The sequence below is a fragment of the Xenopus laevis genome, chromosome 2L (genome assembly GCF_017654675.1).
Source record: "Xenopus laevis strain J_2021 chromosome 2L, Xenopus_laevis_v10.1, whole genome shotgun sequence".
NCBI classification, from domain to species: Eukaryota; Metazoa; Chordata; class Amphibia; order Anura; family Pipidae; genus Xenopus; species Xenopus laevis.
Genome location: NC_054373.1, coordinates 27,056,957 through 27,079,775, shown reverse-complemented (window position 1 = coordinate 27,079,775; position 22,819 = coordinate 27,056,957). Strand labels below are relative to the sequence as shown.

General features: G+C 41.7%; 1 protein-coding gene across 4 annotated transcripts in view; it reads left to right on the top strand.

Annotated features, from left to right (window-relative positions):
- Positions 1–22,276, top strand: part of col8a1.L (collagen, type VIII, alpha 1 L homeolog) — a 78,898-nt gene extending 56,622 nt beyond the window's left edge. For all 4 annotated transcript variants that reach the window (XM_018246003.2, XM_041581620.1, XM_018246001.2 and 1 more), the window contains 2 exons: positions 9,121–9,412; positions 19,345–22,276. In XM_018246003.2, the coding sequence (XP_018101492.1) occupies positions 9,124–9,412; positions 19,345–21,251 (2,196 nt within the window). In that variant the 5' untranslated portion in view covers positions 9,121–9,123 and the 3' untranslated portion in view covers positions 21,252–22,276. The remainder of the gene's footprint in view (positions 1–9,120; positions 9,413–19,344) is intronic.
- The last annotated feature ends 543 nt before the right edge of the window (positions 22,277–22,819 follow it).

Here is a 22,819-nt window from a genome sequence, read left to right as displayed (position 1 = left end):
AGATTCGGGGAGATTAGTCGCCCTGCGTGTGAGCGTGTGTCTCTGCCCTTACAGAGCATTTGTTTTTTAGATGGGGTCAGTGACCCCCATCTGAAAGCTGGAAAGAGTCAGAAGAAAAAGGTACATAATTAAAAACTATAACAAAACAAATAATGAAGCCCTGAAGACCAAATAAAAAAATTGCTTAGGATTGGCCATTCTATAACATATTCAAAGTTAACTTGAAGTTGAACCACCAATTTAATCTGCAAGCAATTGTAAAAAAATTAATTATGAGCACTGCATAACCCTTGACATGCCAATAAGATCAAAGAATGAACTAGAATTGCAATTACCCCACAGAAGGCAGTAAAGTCATTTCAAATATACCGTAGACTACGAGGCTTATAAAATCACTTTAAAAATGGCTAATAGAAACTACATCAGACTTTCCATTAAAATCACAGTATGGATAATCAGCAGGCAATGGCCTCTCAGGTATTCAGAGGCCCAAACAACCCCCCACAGGCCCAATAAAGAGTGACTGTCTATGGCATCTTACAGCAGCCCCTCTGGCATTTGCTAGAATCACCCAGGCCCAATAACCAGAACTGCATTAACCAAACACTGGGTAGTAAAGAATAAATTAATATTTAAAGGGGTTGTTCACCTTTGAGATCAATTGTAGTATGATGTAGAGTGATATTCTGAGCCAATTTGCAATTGGTTTTCATTTTTAATTACATGTGGTTTTTGAGTTATTTAGCTTTTTATTCAGCAGCTCTTCAATTTGCATTTTAAACACTCTGAAAATAGGATCCGAATTCCCCTAGCAACCATGCATTGATTTGAATAAGAGGCTGGAATACGAATAGGAGTGGGCCTGAATAGAATAAAATTAGAAATAATACATTTGTAGCCTTACAGAGCATTTGTTATTTTAGATGGGGTCAGCGATGCCCATTTGAAAGCTGCAAAGAGTCTGAAGAAAAAGACAAATAATTACAAAACTTTAAGACCAATTGAAAAATTGCTTAGAATTGACCATTCTATAACATACTAAAAGTTACCTTGGTGAACCACCGCTTTAATAAAAGCTAGAAGTATACTACTGGCTTTTGGGGGTGTACATTCTGCAGTGAAATCTGGCATGGTAATTATTTAGCAGTAATGACCGATCTGCATTAGCATAGCTGTTGAACTAAAAGTCACAGAACCCACCAAAATACTGATTGAGAAAGCCTGGGGACTCTTACCTTAGATTTGTAGTTTAAATGAGAAGGAAAGTCGTTTCACACTTGGGGGTGCCAAATGTTAGGCACCCCAAGTGATTGTATTGACTTACCTGAAACCCTGGGCCGGTGCTCCTATCAGCAGAAAACTGCACAGACTATATTTACAGTGGGTGTGCCTAGGCCCAGGGCAGCCATCAGGGGGGGACAGGGGGGAGAGTTGTAGGGGGCCCGAGGGTAAGGGGGGTCCCGGCCACGCCACACTTACTTGATTAGCCGGGCCCCTCATCTTTCTGAGAGCCGCTGACTTCGGGAAGGCATGGACGTTTAAGAGGCCCTGGCCACCAATTTTATTATAATGTGGGGGGGGCCTGGCCACCAATTTTTTTTTTCTCATGTGGGATCCTAGCCACCAATATTTTTTTATGGGGGGCCCTGACCACCAATATCTTTTTATTTTTTATTAACATGTGGGAACCCTAGCCACCAATATTTTTTTTGTTTTTTTTGCTGGCTTGCGGTGGGCGCAGCACAGGGGGCCCAGTCGTATGGGGCCCTGTGATTTCTGATGGCGGTCCTGCCTAGGCCCACTGTCGTTCTTCTCTCTGTCCCCACCCCTTTATTCGTGCAAATTTTCATCATCTGGACTGGACCAATGGGAATTGTATTTCCAGCGCATCCCCAGTGTCTATGAAGCAATATGGGTGTGGTTGCTGCCCCCCTAAAATCCTGGTGGTGGCCTTTCCACAAATCATGTAAGTCAATACAATCACTTGGGGTGCCTAACATTTGGCACCCCCAAGTGTGAAACCACTTTCCTTCTGCTTAAAACCAAAAAAAAAAACAGGTCCCACAATAACGTCCCACATAGCACCAAAGCAGCTGTCCCTTAATAGGCCAGTAAATTCACTGTAAAAATTAAATTCACTGTAAAAATTAAATTCACTGTAAAAATTAAATTCACTGTAAAAATTAAATTCACTGTAAAAATTAAATTCACTGTAAAAATTAACTATGAGCAAATCATAAGCCCTGGCACACCAGTAAGGTCACAGTAGAATGGGTAATTACAGCAACCCTCCATTTGGCTAAAAAACATATTTATATGGTAAATATAATATAAAACAAAACCATGGTCCCAGGAAAACAAACTGTTAACCTGAAATACTAATGACAATGAGAACAGTAACTGATGATCTGCAGTCTGGGCACATTATACATATATACATACAGAAAGCAGTATTACAAGCTGTATAGGAAAATGTAGGTTTACTAATGGTCCCCATAGACGCGACGATTCTTCTTTGCGAAACGACCGATTTCAGCGCAGCCCGACTGATTCGTCAAATTATCGTGCGGTTAGTGGGATTCAAACGATCGTACATCTTACGATTTTTCGTCCGACATCTGCCAGGAAATTGATCGGCCAGGTTAAAAAATCTTTGTCGGTCCTAGTACAATCTATGGATGTTTGCAGGGCCAAGCAGGCAGCTCCCCTTTGTTTTCCTGGTAAATTGGTCGTTTTAGTTGATGGACAGTTCGAACGTTCGTACGATGGTTCTCAGAAGATCTTGGTCTCACGATGTGGATTGGATCTGTTGAAAATCTGTACATCTATGGCCAGCTTTAGACAGCAGGTCCTGGGTCCCAGTAGTCAGACAGGCTCTGGCAAGGTGGCTGGAAGCTCCCCAATCTGTTCTGCTGTTCCTGGACTCTTCATCACTTGCTGCTCATCAGGGGAGTGGTCTTTGCTCTACCAGTCCCCAGCTCCAATGGAAACATGGAGGAGGAACAGTTGTCCCGGGCCCCGCAGGTTTTTGAGTCTAAGGGCCATGCTTCACTAAAGCTGGCCATAGATGTTGAGATTTTTAAAAGATCAGATCCTGATCGTGAGACCAATATCTTCTCAGAACGATCGTACGATCTTACGAATTGACCATCAACTAAAAAGACCAATTTGGCAGGAAAACAAAGGGGAGCTGCCTGCTTGGCCCTGCAAACATAGAGAGATTGCACTGGGGCCGACAAAGATTTTTTGACCTGGCCGATCAATTTCCCGACAGATGTCGGCCGAAAAATCGTAAGATGTACGATCGTTCGAATACCACTAACCGCACGATAATTTCGAAGGATTGGTCGGACTTCCCTAAAATCGGTCGTTCGGCAAGAAGAATCGTCGCGTCTATGGGGACCTTTACTTGATTAGCCGCCCCCTGCTGTCACAGTGCTACAAGCTTCAGGAAAGAACACAGGAACTCCGGTGCGTGATTTGTCTCCTATTCAGATCTCGGAGTACTCTGTACCCTCATTGGTTGTTTTAGGATAATCCCCGGTAAAGCTATACAGGGATTGGATAGGTGAAGTAGGATCTTCCCCTCCAGCCTATCCAATCTCAATGCAGCTTTACCAGGACTTAATTTAAGCGACCAATGAGGGTACAGAGAACTGAATAGGAGACAAATCATGCAGGTATGAGAGCTCCAGCCTCTCTTTTGAAGCTTGCAGCACTCTGACAGCAGGGGGGCCGGCTTATCAAGTAAGTGAAGCATGGCCGGGCCCCCCCTTAGGGCAGAGACATACGCTCACCCAGAGACAAATCTCCTCTTCTTTGTGGCGACTAATCTCCCCGAACTGCCTCCCATTGGCTAGAATGTAAATTGCCGGTGGGATGGCAATCGGTGAACTTTGTTTTCCGAAGTCGCCTCATGAGGAAACTTTGGGCGACTTCAGAAACAAATCGCCATCCTGCCGGAGATTTAGATTGTAGCCAGTGGGAGGCAGTTCTGGGAGATTAGTCGCCACAAAGAAGAGGCGATTTATCGCCAGGCGACTAAAACAACCCAAATCTGAGCATTTGTCTCTGCCCTTAAAGTGGTGGTTCACCTTCAAATTAAGTTTTAGTATGATGTAGAGAGTGATATTCTGAGGCAATTTGCATTTGGTTTTCATTTTTTATTATTTGTGCTTTTTGAGTTATTTAGCTTTTTATTCAGCAACTCTCCAGTTTGCAATTTCAGCCATCTGGTTGCTAGGGTCCAAATTACCCTAGCAACCATGCATTCATTGGAATAAGAGACTGGAATATGAATAGGAGAGGCCTGAATAGTAAGAGACGTAATAGAAAGTAGCAATAGCTAAAAATGTGTAGCCTTACAGAGCATTTGTTTTTACGTGGGGTCAGGGACCCCCATTTGAAAGCTGGAAAGAGTCAGAAGAAGAAGGCAAATAATTCAAAAACTCTAAAAAAAGAAAAAGTGACGGCCAATTGAAAAGTTGCTTAGAATTAGCCATTCTATAATATACTAAAAGGGAACCACCCCTTTAAGAGCCAAACCCTGGCCAGCTAATTTTTTAAACATTTTTTGGGGGGGGGGGCCTGGCCAACACTGCTTTTATTTATTTAACTTAAAGGAGGTTCCTGCTGAAAATCGTACGGCAATAAATGCAGAGAAATTATCGGTAGCCGACAGAAATCTTCTAACCTGTCTGACCGACCGAAAAATGTCGGGACTCTCCACACACGGTCCGAAAATCGTATGAATCCACGATTCGTACAATTGGATCGTTGCATCTATGGCCAGCTTTAATGAAAGAGAGCTCAGCCTAATAGTGAGCTACCTGAGTTGATTGGCAGAGGCAGCCCACCAATGAGCATAGAGCATAGGCTGTGGGTGGGACTGTAGGGGTTTTAAAGCAGTGCGACTGTGCGCGGCCCCTAGAGCGTGGGGGCGATTGGGCCCAATAGGTGCAATCGGCCTAAGGTCGGCACTGTAAGGTATGGAATCCATTATCCAGGAACCCACTATCCAGAAAGACTGCATTTTATTCAAATAATCCAATTTTTTGGAATAATAATAATAAAACAGTAGCTTGTACTTGATCCCAACTAAGATATAATTAATCCTTATTGGAGGCAAAACCAGCCTATTGGTTATATTTAATGTTTACATGATTTCCTAGTAGACTTAAGGCATGAAGATCCAAATTACAGAAAGATCCGTTAATAGGTCCCATACCTGTACTTGTGGCCTTTTTTTTTACTTTTTGGCTCCTTCAGTGACTACAATATATTGAGACGCCTGTACAAAAAGCTAATGGAAGGGGCTTTATGGATTCATGCTATTAACAATACCTGGCAAATGTATTTAGAGCCTTGACTAGGGGCATAACTACAGAGGGAGTATTTAGATTTGAATGTGTTTCCCAGTTACTTCTAGTTACTGTCCTTCGCCGGTTCTCTCAAAGCCTACAATGAAACTGTGTTCTCAGTCCAATTATATATATATAATACACAAAAGCCATGAACATCTTGTAAATTATATCCATATAAACAGTGATGTCTGATGTCATCAGTTATAAACGGTGAGTAGTGATGTCATTTTTGTCACATGACTCACTGAAGCTTGTGTATTATAATAAAGTACCTCCTGTTGCAAAATATGAGGATTTAAGAAGTTACCTCGGAGTTCCATGACCTGTATAAAAACACTTGGCCTTCATGATCATGAAACTACTCGGATTTATAATATCCTTATAATTTACGAGAGGGGGTACTTTATTCACTATATATGTTCAGAAGTTTCAGTTTTAAACGATAAGAGCTTCCCCTGAAGTTCCTGAGTATTTGTCTGTGTATTGTATTTTTTGCCCACAAGGGGGACATTTTTGCAGAACTTTTCCAAAGCAGCCAATAAAGTAACCTTTAAGTTACCTACGCTTGAGTGATCTACAGTATCAAATTAAAAAATAAACAAACAAACTATACTCATAATGGTAAAATTCACAATATGATTGGGCAGCAGCTCTTTATCAAGTTTGAACATATACAAAATCTTGGGTGTTTTTGGATCAAGACAAGGCTACACCTCTAATTATGGGATTGTTCACCTTTAAATTAATTGTTCGTATGATGTAGTGAGTGATATTCTGAGACAATTTGCAATTGGGTTTCATTTTTTAATTTTTTGTGTTTTTTGAGTTATTTAGCTTGTTATTCAGCAGCTCTGCAGTTTGCAATTTCAGCAATCTAGTTGCTAGGGTCTAAATTACTGTAATCTAAAATTGCAGGTGATACTGGTATAACATTTAACTTACCTGTGCTGCATTACCTGGAGCAATAGTGACACAAGGCGTCTTTATGACAGAATGTGCAGCTTTAACGCGCATGTAATGCGACTTTATGTCTTCTGAATGAAGCAGGACCAGACACACCTGAAGCACGTTGCTTTGCTGCCTTTTCTGCACCCTTAGGGCTCTTACTGACGAGCGGTTGTAGCTGCGCTCCCCTGCATTCTGTTTTTCTGCGTTCAGCCGCAGGGGAGCGCAGGAATAGACGCATTACATTTTTTCCAATGGGGCTGTACTCACACAGGCGCATGTAGGCGCAGAACACAGGAAAAATGCAGCATGTTGCATCTCAACCTGCGTTCAGCGCCTACACGCACCTGTGTGAGTCCAGCCCCATTGGAAAAAATGTAATGCGTCTATTCCTGCGCTCCCCTGCGGCTGAACGCAGATAAACGGAACGCAGAGGAGCGCAGCTAAAACCGCTCGTGAGTAAGAGCCCTTAGGGCTCTTACAGATGAGCGTTTTTAGCTGTGCTCCGGTTTCATGCATTCAGCCGCAGGGGAGCGCAGGAGTAGACGGCACTGAGTTCTTTTCAATGGGGCTGTACTCACACAGACGCACGCAAGCATCGAACGCAGGACAAATGCAACATGCTGCGTCCCAACCTGCGTTCGGTGCTTACATGCGTCTCTGTGAGTACAGCCTCATTGAAAATAATTCAGTGCATCTACTCATGCGCTCCCCTGCAGCTGAACGCATGAAACCGGAGCGCAGCTACAAAACCCTCGTCTGTAAGAGCTCTAACTGAGCCTATTGGTATTATTCCTACACCCATATGATCACTTTTTCTACAAAAAGAGACATTTATATATTTTTCAAACCCACGTATAATCATTTTGTTCTGACTCATGAGCTCAAGCAGCTAAGTGCTACATACAGTATGTACAGTATTCATTGCATTTCTTACAGTGGCATGCAAAGCTGCATATACACACAGCGAGTGCCTTTCTGACTGCACCCAGAGGGTTTGTTTGAATTTATATCTTTCTTATAAGGAATGCAATCCAGATGGTTCTTATTAATGGACTTCCCATTTAAATTATTATAAACGGGGCTTCTTCTGCTTTCTGTCTTTAGAATTCCTTGAGCGTTACCATGTCAGATAAACACAGCATCTGATGGATAATGTTGCATAATGTAGCAGTGCTATAGCATGTAGAGATAACTTTTATTATAAGGGCCACAGATTACATAGATATAATCTGGTTGCTAGGATCCAAATTACCCTAGCAACCATGCATTGATATGAATAAGAGACTGGAATATGAAATACAAATAGAAATATGAGCAATACATAGTAGCAGTAACAATAAATGTAGCCTTAGGGTAGGACTACACGGATGCTTTTGACGCGATCCAACGCGATGCGTCAAATCGCGTCAAAAGGTAAATGAATGCATTGTCGGATGAAGTCGCTGCGTTGATCCGACGCAACGCAACTGTCGGATGCAGACTCGGCACGATGCGTCTGCATCCGACAGTCGTGTCGCATCGGATCATCGCTGCAACTTCATCCGACATTTCTGTCTCTTACCTTATTTCCGTCGCATGGGATTTGACGCCGGCGTTTTGTCGCTGTGCGACGGATCGAGCCGAAAACATCCGTGTAGTCCTACCCTAAAAGAGCATTTGTTTTTTTTAGATTGGGTCAGTGACCCCCATTTGAAAACTGGAAAGAGTCAAAAGAAGAAGGCAAATAATCCAAAAACTATAATGAAGAAAGAGTAAAGACCAACTGAAAAGTTGCTTAGAAGTAGCCATTCAATAACACACTAAAAGGGGAACAATCCCGTTAAGGAAGTTTGTGCTTTGGGGGTGCAGCTCTTTCTTATGCTTCTTTATGGGACCTTTTGCTGCTTTAATTACATTAAAAATGACTATGTTTCATGGTGGAATAGGCCACACCTCCAGGTCAGTAGCACCAATCACCTTTCCTGTAGATGATATGGATTCAGTTCAGACAGAGTAAATCTCTGACTCTGTATTAGGGGCCCATGTGGTGCTATCAGACTGGGGAATAAAAACAGAGCAGGCAGTAACCCTTTAACACTTAATAAAGGAGGAGCAAATAATAATACGTGTTTCATGGAATTCTAACAAAACTATTTTCTTATCAGTTTTCCCCGACTAAACTTAAGAGGGGCATATAGTAAAGGGAAGGCAACCTCTTTATTTGTGATATAGGATTCTATTTAACAACCTCCTCACGTATAATCACCATGGGGGCTCATTTATAAACAATGGGCAAATTTGAATCTGGTTGGTAACCCATAGCAACCAGTCAGTAATTACCTTTTTTTTTCTTCAGCCGACTGCAGGTGGAACACTGAAAGCAAACATCTGACTGGTTGTCATGGGTTACTGCTCAGGTGCAAATTTGCCCGCTGTTTTTAAATGAGCCCCAATATCTCAGAGTTACTGCTATATTTTATACATACCTGAATATAGTGAATAAAGTACCCCTTTTTGTAAAATATAAGGATATTATAAGTTTCCAAGGAGTTCCATTACCATATAAAAGCACAGGTCATGGAACTCCGAGGTAACTTCTAATATCCTCACATTTTGCAACAGGGGGTACTTTATTTTTTATAATACACAAGTTTCAGTGAGTCATGTGACAGAAATGACATCACTAAGCTCCGATTCTAACCAATGACATCACTAAGAACCGTTTTTAAGGAAATAATTAACAGGATATTCATGGCTCTTGTGTATTATAAGTATATTGAGCGTTAGATAACAAATCATTTCCTAAAAGTGCACATTTACTTTGTTTCAGGTAATGGCTCTCCCTGTAGGGTCTTTTCAGCAGCTTTTGGCACTAATTGCCATCCTTTCCAGGACACTGAGTCCTGCCTACGCCGGTGCCTACTATGGAGCAAAGCAGATGCCTCCACAGGTCCCACAATATCAAGCCATGGCACAACAGATGCCCCACATGCCCCATGGGAAGGAAGGCCCACCTTTGGGACCCATGGGAAATGAAAAAGCCTACATGCCGTATTATGGAAAGGACATCCCGTTGATGCAAATGCATCCCATGGATCTGATGCCAAGGAAAAAAGGGAAAGGTAATTCAAAAAACACTTACAGAGCTCTATTTGGTTAATGTATTTAAAGGGATTACACTGTGTACCTTGCACATAATTCATGCTACCATTGCCAATAAATGTATTTTTTAGTTGTAATATTGGTAGGAGCCATCTCATTTGCCTGATCATGTAATTTCAGAAAGAGCCAGTACTTCACAATGGAACTGCTTTCAGATAAGCTATTGTTTCTCCTACTCAGTGCAACTAAAAGTGTTAGTCAGACTTGGATTTTTATCAACTGAATAGCTAAATATAAGGCAACCTTAATCTTTAAAGGTTAAGTAAACCTTAAAAATGTGATGTAAAATTTCCCAGACCTAACCTCCCCCCAAAGAAACAATGCAGCACGGTGTGCTAAATCTGGAATATTGAGACAAGAGATGTCTCATTCTAGCATTCATGGATAGAAATGTTTGGATAATATGTTATGCTTCTGACTAATGATACAATTAGATCAATTTTGTATGTTCTCTCTAGCAAGCTATTCCTTCGTTCCATATGTTGCAATATTCTTTTTTCTGGCAATTAAAATTGAATAAAAATTTTCAATACAAAAAAAGGAAAAGTGATGTAAAATTTCCCAGGGTGCTTTTCTAAGAACTTTTGTAATTTATATTAAATTATATAATTATTATAATTATATAATATATATATATTTTTTTTCTGTTTCAGAGCTATTTAGGTTTTATTAACTGCCAGTATAATGAATTTTGTAACAACAGCACCATCTGCTGGTCAGTTTTTGTAACGGTACAGTCAGAGAGAGACACCTGTAGTGTTTTGATGTTGCTCTGCTCAGGAATGAGATAAGAAAGGTGACTGTTGTTACAAAATTCATATATATTTACAGTTCATTAAAACTTAAAGGGGTGGTTCACCTATAAGCGAACTTTTAATATGTTATAGAATTGCTAATTTTAAGCAACTTTTCAATCGGTCTTCATTTTTTCTTCTTAATAAGTTCATGAGTTATTTAATGTTTTCTCTCTGACTCTTTCCAGCTTTCAAATAGTGGTCACTGACCCCGTTTAAAAAACAAATTCTCTGTAAAGATACAGATTTATTGTTACTGCTACTTTTTTATTATTCTATTCAGGCCTCTCCTATTCATATTCCAGTCTCTAATTATAATCAATGCATGGTTGCTAGGATAATTTGGACCCTAGCAACCAGATTGCTGAAATTACAAACTGGAGAGCTGTTTAATAAAAAAATAAATAACTCAAAAACCACAAATACAATTATTAATGTAATTAATGAAAATCAATTACAAATTCTCTCTCTCTCTCTACATCATACTAAAAGTTAAATCAAAGGTGAACAACCCCTTTAAATAGCTCTGAAACAGGAAAAAAATTATTAATGTAAATTGCAAAAGTGCTTTGAAAAACCCTTCAGCAATTTTACATGATTTTTTTAAGGTTTACTTATCCTTTAAATAATTTAAAGGGATTCTGTCAAAGGACAACACATATTTTATTCAAAACACATCAGTTAATATTACAGCAGACTTTTGCAACGAAATCCATTTTTCGAATGAGCAAACAGATTTTTTTATTTAATTTTAAAATCTGACATGGGGCTGGACATATTGTCAGTTTCCCAGCTGCCCCCAGTCATGTGACTTGTGCTCTGATAAACTTCAGTCACTCTTCACTGTTGTACTGCAAGTTGGAGTGATATCACCCCCTCCCTTTCCCCCCAGCAGCCTAACAACAGAACAATGGGAAGGTAACCAGATAGCAGCTCCCTAACACAAGATAACAGCTGCCTGGTAGATCTAAGAACAGCACTCAATAGTAAAATCCAGGTCCCACTGAGACACATTCAGTTACATTGAGTAGGAGAAAGCAGTTCCATCCTAAAGTGCTGGCTCTTTCTGAAAGCACATAACCAGGCAAAATGACCAGAGATGCACCTACACACCAATATTACAACTAAAAAAATACACTTGCTGGTTCAGGAATGACATTTTATATTGTAGAGTGAATTATTTGCAGTGTAAACAGTGTAATTTAGAAATAAAAACGACACCATCATGACCATAAGAATCACTGAACTAAAAATGCTTGGGGTATTGACTCACCTTTTCTGTGTTCTGTATAAATGAACATTGGGAACAAGGAATTTGTTTTGTAAAGAGTGAAACATAATTAAAATGCACATTCCCATCCTGAATTTTACCGTTCCAGAGCATTGCTACTAATCTTGTATTTAAGAGTTTCTAATATTTAACGTGGGTCCAATATTGGGGATGTGTTCCAACTACCCTTGAATGGGCATTGAGATATTGACTGTGGGGGCCACTAAAACTCATAGGTCCCTGTTTATAAAAAATAAAAATAGGAAAAACAGTTAAAAGTTGGTATAAACTGATTTTTTTTTAAAAAACAAAAACATTGCTTTATTAACAAGAAGAGGACTTATACTCTTACCCATTAGTTAATTTGTCATGTGCTGCCATAGTTATTAAGCATTATTAACTAGTGATGAACTAAATCTAGAATATAGTTTGGGATTTTTCACAAGATTTGGATTTGGCCAAATTATTACTTCTTAGTCAAACCAAATCTTACTATACAGCACTACAGAACTGAACAAGAAACTATTTTTTTTTTTTAAAAATGATAAAAAAAAATAGAGAATTTTACTTACCTACTTGACGTAAATTCCTTTTCTTCTAGTCCCGACATGTCAGTACACATGGGCATTGCCCCTCCCAGACCTGGAGGTAGGACCTATAACATAGCCAATCAAAATGAATCATGACCTATAAGACCACATGACTTCCTCCTCACCACAGTTATACTTTTGCCATAGCAGTACAGTAACCAAAATAAATAATTGGGATGGGAAACCCTGTACTGACATGTCGGGACTAGAAGAAAAGGAATTTACGTCAAGTAGGTAAGTAAAATTCTCTATTTCTTCTACGTCCCTCCATGTCAGTACACATGGGATCTACCAAGCCATGCACCGAAAACAAGGGGTGGGAATAACCAACATAATGCAAAAACCAAACTGATGCTAAGGAGGCCCTGAGAAAAGGCCAGCATCACATCCATCCAACAGGGGAGCTGATAAAATGTATATCTCCTGAAAAGGGTAGATAAAAGGCACAAGAACATGTCCTAGGACATGGTAAACGATTAACAAGAGCTACAAAATCAACCACAAAATTACAGAGACCGGTACTTGAGGATCAAGCATTGCAGATAAAGAATAAACATATTCTGTTTAAAAAGGTTCCCTCAGTGACTAGAGGGATACCTGCAATATGGTTATCTGACAAAACCCCACCTGGGGAAGAACAAAAATCCTGCAACTGTTAAAACAAAAAAGGTGCCTTAGGACAAAACCAGAATGATGGCAATAGCCATCGCAGAACTAAAACACCCTAGAAACCACCAGGAAATCGATCAGAAACTAAACACAACTTGAATGCATCTATCACCAGTGCTGGAGAAATACACGATCCTCAGCAATAGCAAGTGGCCCTAAAAAGACTTGGCCCACATTAGCCTGGTCCTGCATCTTAATGGAAGCAGCTCAAACCAGTGTTGACCGGAGTCACCTCTACACCAGAGATCAGTCCAAGATCCACTAACTCCATGCTAATAATACCTAATGAAGACTTAACTAAATGAACACCAACTCTGGGTTATCATAAATCAGCATATCATTGTAACCATTGTAGAGCCATGCTGGTACAGGCCAGTAGCTCCACCAACCACCAAATCTAAACTGGGTATACAACAGCACAAGATAAGCTGCTGGAACCAACCAATGTGACTTAAAGCCATCTACCAGTAAGCTATGCTGTTGCCCCAGCCAACTGCTACACAAGCAAGCAATGGGACCCAAGCCAATTACAGTTCTAGAAAACACCCACAAAAGCCGAGGCCACTACAGCTCAAGCTGCACAATGCTACAGTTTATGCAAAAACTGAACCAAACCTGTGACCATACATAGAAGCTACTGAACCAGCCAACAGCTGGGAGCACAATCCAAAATCAGGCATGCCAGAAGCTTATAGCCTACAAAAACTGGTACCAACCAGCAATGATGCACAATCCACTGGCAGAGAGCCAGCCACCATACATGCAACCAGTGGTGGACCATCCAGCTATTATGTATACCAACATAGATGTGCAAGGCCATTGTCACACTAGCAGGCCAAGATGCCCGTCAGCTGAAGTGTTTGCAAAAAACCAGAGTGGAATTAGAATACACAAGCAATAGTAAATAAGCCAGCTATTGTGAATGCCACCCTTAGGGACAAGGTAACCAACTGCACTGGCACCTGACACAAAAGTCAATTTCCATACATGCAACAACGGAGCACGTCAGTTGTTGAACTTGCAAAACCCTGGTCCACAAGCCAGCCTTATTGATAATAAGCAGTGGCATACAAGACCAAAAACAATGCATGTAAGGCAGAAGAAAAGGATAGCTGTAAGCCAACATATCACCAACATCAGCTGCTGAATACCAATCAGCAACAAAATTAGCTATGGGCTGTGAAACTCAGAGCAAACACCAGCTGATGGTACAACCCATGCTAGATCCAACCAAATAGTCAATCATGCCTACTGCTGGTGTAACCAGAACCATACCTGCAAGGATTGCAGACAAGACAAAACCAATGGCTGTTGTCCTGCGAAGGATTGCCGCAAGGCAAACAGACATGCCCACCAAGGGCCACAGCAAGAATAGTAACCATGCCTATCAGCCACCACAGCCTGGCTGGTGACCTATGCACCATAGGTCACAGCCAAGACTGGCAGCCACAAGCCCACAAGGACTATAATAAAAACTAGCGGCCACCTTAGCCAGGGGCCACAGAAAAGGCCAACAGCCCAAGAACCCTGGTAAAAGGCAAGCAAGCACCTAAGTTAAGGGCCATGAAAACAGGCCCGCAGCCATAATAACCCAGGTAAAAGGACAACCAAACAAATGTGCCAAGGGTAAAAGACCACATGAGCCAAAGGCTCGTGCAACAGGCCAGCAGAACAAGGGCCCTTGTAAAAGGCCAGCAGACCCAGGAGCTGAGGACCATGGTAAAAAGCCATGGACCAAAATAAGGGCTCTAACCCAAGCCAAGGACCATAATGAAAGCCAGAGGCCACACAAACCCAGCTCCCTGGCGAGATGCCTGAGGCCACACAAAGGGCCATAGACTACAAGCATGTTAAGGTGCCAGTAGACATAACAGTAAGTGCCCTTTAATCTACCAACAATTAAAGAAGGGAAACCTACAGTCACAAAAACTCAGTAGATGTAGTATAACTACAACTGAGCTCCCAACAAAAGCCACCAGATGGGAATAGAAAATCTAAGAGAAGGCCTACATCACACAAAAAGACACCAAATAACTCGGAACACTGCCTGTTAAGTGTGGAAACATCATAGGAAAAAATGGGGCACAATGCTGCTACAGCAGAACAAACCCCTAGCCGGTCCTGGAAATACCAGGTGTAATCAGAGCACACTTACCTACTGTGTCTGCGCAGAGAACTCGGGCTCACAAACCTAAGGCCTCAGATGACAACTATACAAGAAGTCAGAGGAATACAGGCACCTAACCAGATAATATGCGCTAGACAATAGGAATAATCCAGACAGATCCTTGGTGACAGACTGCTTCTAAGGAGCAGACTCAGGGGCGTAACTAAAGAGGAAGCAGACCCTGCGGCTGCAGGTGGGCCCAAAAGGTCCAAATAAAGAGCAATTTCAATAAGTATTGGTAAAAAAGCACAACCTCTGGATATGTTAGGGGCCCTAAAATGAATTTGCTGTGGGGCCCAATGACATCAGGTTACAGCACTGAGCAGACTCAATGTAAGGAAGGAAGGGGCTACCATACTGCTTCAGCAGTGCAAGCCTCCAGCCAACCCTGCAAGCACCCAGTGTAATAAAAGGCAAATATAACCTCTGTGTCTGCACAGAGGACAATAGAAACAACAGTAGCAAACTGAGGAGTATCTGCACATTACCTGATAGCAATGAAAAGTCCGCAGGTTGGAAACTTCAGCTAGAACTCGGATAGGTTTCAGCGGAGGGACATAATTAGCTTATTAACATGCAGACTTAGTACCTTGTGTAACTGCAGCTCACAACATACGACTTCATATAATATAAGAAGGAACACAGGCAGCTTACCAGATAGCTCAGACTTGTCAGCAGGAATATCCAGTCCAGTGGAACACTGCTTGTTAAGAGCAGACTCATAAGAAAGGAAGGAGGTGCCATACTGCTTGAGCACATGAGCCAATATAACCACTGTGTCAGCCAAGAGGATGCAGGTTCACCCATACAAAACTTAAAATATTAAACAGCAATAGCAAAGGGGCCAAAGGAACACCTGCACCTTACCAGATAGTGACTAGTTAGCTTGATGGAAACTCCAGCCAAAGCCCTGATAGCTTTCAGCTGAGGGACATATTAAGCATATTAACATGCAGACTTCCCAGTGAAATTAATGTTTCAAATACACAATGGATACTGAGAAATCAAAATCTCTGGATTCAGGTACCACACTGCTTAGGCAGAGGGATTCACCAGCCAGTACTTAAAGTGTAGCAAGAGCCAATACTGTATTTTGCACAGAGGACTCCAGCTCACAACATAAGACTTCAGATAATACAAGAAGTCAGGGGAACACAGGCACCTTACCAGATAGCTCAGGCTTGTCAGCAGGAATATCCAGGTGGAACACTGCTTGTTAAGAGCAGACTCATAAGAAGGAAGGAGGTGCCATATTGCTTGATCAGTAAAACCTCTAGCCCTTCCTGGAGGTGCCTTAGTAACATGAGCCAATATAACTTCTGTGTCTGCACAAAGGATGCAGGTTCACCCATACAAGGCTTAGAATATTAAACAGCAATAGCAACGGGGCGAAGGCACACCTGCACCTTATCAGAGTGGCTAATTAGCTGGATGGAAACTCCAGCCAAAGCCCCAATAGCTCTCAGCTGAGGGACATAATTAGCTAATTAGCATGCAGACTTCCCAGTGCACTACACACAGTAGATAATGAAGAATCATACTCACCAGCTTCAGGCTGTTATAACTAGCCCATATGCATACCCACGGCCCTTTTGCAGAAGTTCTGTAGAGTTCTGTAAAGTCTCACATAACTCAAAAGAAAAGGGGAGTCCAAAAATCTCACAGGTAACAATGTGGGAAGCCCGCACCTGTGTCTGTTCCCAAAAAAGCACTAGATTGAATCTTGTGCCTCGCTGGGCATATAGCAGGGGGGCTGTTTTAGCACAGGGCTAGGACCATGGATATGCCCACACCTGCACTTCTTCCCAATAAGCGATAATTTACAGATTATGCGTCTTGAGGCATCAGGTAAATTCTTCTCCATTACCTGGGAATCATCCCTCTGTGTCCACACAGAGGTAAAAAATAAGCAAAAATAAATAAATAAATAAATAAAAATACAGAAGAAAAACAAAAGGCTCACAGGTAATAATGTGGGAAGCCCACAACTGTGTCTCTTCCCAAAAAGCACTAGATTGAATCTTGTGCCTCGCTGGGCATATAGCAGGGGGGCTATTTTAGCACAGGGTTAGGACCATGGATATGCCCACACCTGCATTTCTTCCCAATAAGCGATAATTTACAGATTATGCGTCTTGAGGCATCAGGTAAAATCTTCTCCATTACCTGGGAATCATCCCTCTGTGTCTACACAGAGGTAAAAAATAAATAAATAAATAAACAAAAAGAAAATACAAAAGAAAAACAAAAAACAAAAACTGTGTTTGATTTCTCTCAAAATTCAACAAAAAATAAAAAGTGAGGAGGGAGATCCTACCTCCCTGTCCAGTAGGACAAAAAATAACTGTGGTGAGGAGGAAGTCATGTGGTCTTATAGGTCATGATTCATTTTGATTGGCTATGTTATAGGTCCTACCTCCAGGTCTGGGAGGGGCAATGCCCATGTGTACTGACATGGAGGGACGTAGAAGAAATGTATAGTTTACTCAAATGTGGATATGCGAAAATAGGGTTAGGATTTGATCCAGAATTTGGAGGAAACTTGTGAAAGACTGATATTTGTGATGTTAATTATAAGTATCCCCAGTGCTAGAGCAATATCCTACTCTACCCTCTACATCTAGAAATTCTACTGGGGTAGCCCAATCCTAGAATTTTTTGGAAGTTTTAGATTTTGTTTTTTCCAAAGAATTGAATCCAACCCTTTAGTTTCATGAGATTGAAATGAACAGAGCAACTGAACGCAACAGTTTTTTGTACCGAGATGATGCCACTTTGGGGTTTATACTCATAATTGGATATTCAAATTAAGATTTGAATTCAGGAGGATTCCACATCCCACCGAATCCAAGATTTATGGATATGTTGCATTTTTAAAAGAAAAAAACATATCCCTGAACCAATGGAACAAAGGAGATGAACAGGCAGCAGAATTCACTTGCCAGGCCAATAAATCTGCCCCCCTCTCCTGCTGATTTTCTGTTGCTATAATATCGCCTATTCATCCTTCTTGCCTGTTCTACTGGCCCAAAGCATTTCATGGGGCATATTTACCAAGGGTCGAATTTCGAATTGAAAAAACTTCTAAATTCGAATTTAAAAAGGCCAACCGAAATTAAGTCAAAGTCGAATAGGTCCGTATTTGGCCGAATTAGAATCGTTCGAATAGAAGGAATAGCGCATTCGATCGAATTCCAATCAAAGTTTTTCCCAAAAAAAACTTTGAATTTTCCACAGGCTAAAACAGCAAATCGCCAGGTTTTAGATGGTGAATGGTTGAGTTCGAATTTTTAAAGAGACAGTATATGAATTTTCGAATTTTATGCACATTCAAATCAAATTTGGACTATTCCATAGTTGAGGTACACAAAAAAACTCGAAATTTGAATTGTTTCAATTCGAAAATTCACCTCGTCCTTTGATAAATCTGCCCCAATGTGTCCCCTATGCTTTTCACAACAAACACAGTGAGAGCCCACTTGCCCCACACAGACTTTATCATCAGCGATTCCCTGGCCTAACGATTGCAACTTGAATTCCAAGCTATGTGCTAGATTAAAAATTGGATTTTTATCCAGTTTATTTATCAGTGCTTCTTAGCAATGTGTTCACATAGTATTTATAGACATGGGTCAGACTGGGCCGGCGGGACACCAGAGAAAAAACAGATGGGCCCCGCCGGCCCAGACTTGGCCCCCCAGTCCGATGCTGACAACAACGAGGTATAACTTCAGAAGGAAAACAGAGAAGTGTTCTGATGTTGCATGACCCAGAAGCAACAATTACTATCATTATATTTCTTGGTTGCAAAGTCATCGTATTTAAACTTGATCTCCTGGTAGCTCAACTGAATCCAGATACAAGCAAGAATGTACTGATTGCAAGTAATCCAGGTTTCGGTTTGGGCAGGATTTGGCTTTTTTCAGCAGGATTCGGCCGAATCGTTCTGCCCAACTGGACTGAATGCTAATTTGTATATTGCGTTACTTTTTGTCACAAAACAAGGAAGTAAAAAGTGTTTTCCACTTCCCAACCCTAATTTGCATATGCAAGTTAGGATTCCGATTCGGTTCGGTATTCGGCCAAATCTTTTTGGTTTATTATTGCTTCTGAGAAGTATACTTTGCCTTCATCAAAGCCACACAAAAATAGGATAGAATTTTTTTCTGCCAACATAGACTTAGCAACTTAGTTACCACCAAGTACTAGTACTAGTAACTCTTATAGTATTGGAGAGAAAAAATAAATCATTAAAAAAAATGTAACTTTTTGTAAATGCTATTTATGTATGTCAGAACTTTTAGGATAATGGCTTTTCAGATAAAAGATTAGATAGCAGTACTTAGATTGGGTGCTAAAAATAGTATTAAATAACTTTTTGTTGTTCATTTTGTTTCACCAGACTACCAAATGCCTTCTCAGCGCGGGGAACCAGGTCCTGCTGGAGAACCAGGGATAAGAGGACCACCTGGGCCCCCAGGGGTACCTGGACAAGGACTATCAGGGCCAAAGGGACACCAAGGGCCCCCAGGCCTACCTGGAAATCCAGGTATAGGCAAACCCGGAATGCCAGGGATGCCTGGAAAGCCAGGCGGTATTGGAATGCCAGGCCCAAAAGGAGATCTAGGGCCAAAGGGGGAGCTAGGACACATTGGATTGCCAGGGCAACCAGGACCAGCTGGGCCACCAGGTCGACCAGGTATTGGAAAGCCAGGAGAGCAGGGCTTACCAGGACATACAGGATCAAAAGGCGAACCAGGATTAAGAGGGCCACCAGGGATCCCTGGAATTATGGGTCCAAAGGGAGAAAGGGGTACCGGTGTACCAGGACTACCTGGACTTAAGGGTCCCCCTGGGCCACAAGGGGCTCCAGGCCCAGCTGGCCTTCCTGGCATTGGGAAACCTGGTATGGGTGGTTTTCCAGGACCAAAAGGGCCACCAGGTCATCCTGGGTTAAAAGGAGAACATGGTCCAACAGGTCCTATGGGGCCACCAGGCCTACAAGGTCCTCCCGGTATTCCAGGTGTTGGTAAACCAGGTCCAAATGGATTTCCAGGAGAAATTGGTTTACCAGGTGGCAAAGGTGACCAAGGATTACCAGGTTTACCGGGAACACCTGGTATGCCAGGAATAGGTAAACCAGGTCTCACTGGCCCTAAAGGTGAACATGGATTTGGAGGTGCACCTGGTCCAATAGGACCCACAGGTGATAAAGGTCACATAGGTGAACCTGGTGTAGGAGGACTACAAGGTGAGCCTGGGCCTGCAGGTCCACCTGGACCAGTAGGACCTCAGGGAGTTCCTGGATTTCCTGGACCAATTGGAGAGCCTGGCAAGGAGGGCCCCGAAGGACCACTAGGACCTAAAGGTGAACCAGGATTGCAGGGAGTTCCAGGAACACAAGGTTTTCCTGGGGAAGTAGGGCCACCAGGTCTCAGGGGATTGCCAGGACCAACAGGGCCAAAGGGAGAAGCAGGGCACAAGGGATTAATTGGTCCACCAGGTGCACCTGGGCTGCTAGGATCCAAAGGAGAAGCTGGGATGCCTGGTGAACTAGGATTACAAGGTGCTCCTGGAATACCTGGCCTTACAGGATCCAGTGGACCAATAGGTCCTCCTGGACTTCCAGGTCCAAAGGGAGAACAAGGTTTGACAGGTGCACCTGGTCTACCAGGTGTAGGCGTAACTGGACCAATAGGACCCCAAGGCCCCTTAGGACCACCTGGAGCAACAGGTCCCTCAGGAGCACCTGGTTTGCCAGGACCTCCAGGACCACCGGGTGAACCTGGCCGTCCAGCAGAAATTGCACCTACACCACCAGGTATGGGACAGTATTTGCCAAATATGGGAGCTGCCATTGATGGAGTAAAAACACCTTATGAGTATACAGGAAAAAAAGGAGGAAACATTCATGAAATGCCAGCATTCACTGCTGAACTGACCACTCCCTTTCCTTTGGTGGGAGAACCTATAAAGTTTGAGAAGTTGTTATACAACGGCAGAAATGGATACAATCCCCAAACTGGCATGTTCACTTGTGAAATTCCAGGAATATATTACTTTTCTTACCATGTCCATTGTAAAGGTGCCAATGTTTGGGTTGCATTGTTCAAGAATAATGAGCCAGTAATGTACACGTATGACGAATACAAAAAGGGATATCTTGACCAAGCCTCCGGGAGTGCAGTGCTCCCTCTGATGTATGGAGATCAAGTCTATATTCAGATGCCTTCAGATCAAGCAGCTGGATTGTATGCCGGTCAATATGTTCACTCTTCATTCTCAGGATATTTATTGTATCCCATGTGAGCGACAATAACACACACAAAAAAGATTAACAAAACAAATGTTCATTTTGCTTCTAAATTGTATGTAACTTTCAACTGCTTTAAACCATGTGCTACCAGTATTACATAAAGCAGGACATTATCTGGCAGTTGGACCTTCTTTTAGCACAGTCACATTTTTTTGGTTGTATGCAGAGTATGTACAAATGGAGAGAAGTGTTTTTTACATGATATTAAGATCTTGCCCAGCCTGATATTCATGTGTCTTGGCACGTGCTAGAAATGAAAGTGCATGTACAGTGCAAAGTCATTCAGAACTCGACATTGGTCCAACAAGGTAAAACAAAAATTACAGAAACTGGCAAAAAACAAACCAAGGATGTTGTGGCGATAATTCTTATTCCATCTTCTCCAATGCTGAAACAACGACCTTTTTCATAGATGGTTCTCTACTACTAGTGACCCGATCTTAAAAAGCCTTTGATTATGAACAATAATCTAATTTATTGAGGGTTTTTGCTATGGGTGGATGATGCACTGATCCTCAACTTTTTTTGGTATTGGTATTGAAAAAAAGAAAAAATGGTGAGGGCAGATAATATTGTATCTATAAAACATTCCATCGTGGGCACTGTTCAATGGTCAGCAATTGGATTAGGCATTCTCCATAGACAACATATTTTTTTTGACTACTAGTGGTGTGGTTCTTTGGTTATCTATGGAGAATTCCACTGGTGAATCCCATAAAACTGAAAAGGAGCTGTTCTCTGCACAAATGTATGTATATGTCATCATACTTTGATGAACCACTTCTTACATGGCATACGACCCCTTACATGAGACAAAATGATCATACATTTAAAATATGCAAATTCTACTATTTTATCACAACTGATGAGCATATATCACACAAACACAAGGCTTAGACAATTGTTGGTGACAAACTACAAGTGCAATACACTAGATTTCTACCAAATATTGTCTTACTGTGCATTTTATTCCAACGATGGTTGGACAACAAAACCACAATAAACAGATTTGAGATGAGCCTCAGACTAACTGATTTGATGCATTTTTCTGGGGCATTTTGAGTATCAACATTATTAGATATAAACACAAGCTCAACAGACTTCTGGTTTATACTAATATATACAATTTGTATCAGGGCTTAGTTATGGAGATTAGAAGAGCCTAGATGGTATGAGTAGGTAGAATTGTCATCCGCAAGTCCAGTGATGCCGTGTAGTCTTATGAGCTCACCATCGTTTCAAGTGATATCATTGGCCCTATACAATTTTCCACTTGTGCATGCTAACCCCTGCACCCTCAAAAAGTAGAACAGGGCGAAAGGATCAATACACACTAGTAGAAGCATGTCGAGATTAAGGAGGATGGAGTACAATCTTGATGGCCATTTACTGTAGCAATCTAGCGCTGCTGTACTAGCTGAAGTAACCTGAGCTTTATACAACCTTTTAAAAAATTAGGGATGCATCAAATCCACTATTTTGGATTCGGCCAAATCCCTGAATCCTTCGTGTAAGATTCGGGCGAATACCGAACCAAATCCTAATTTGCATATGCAAATTA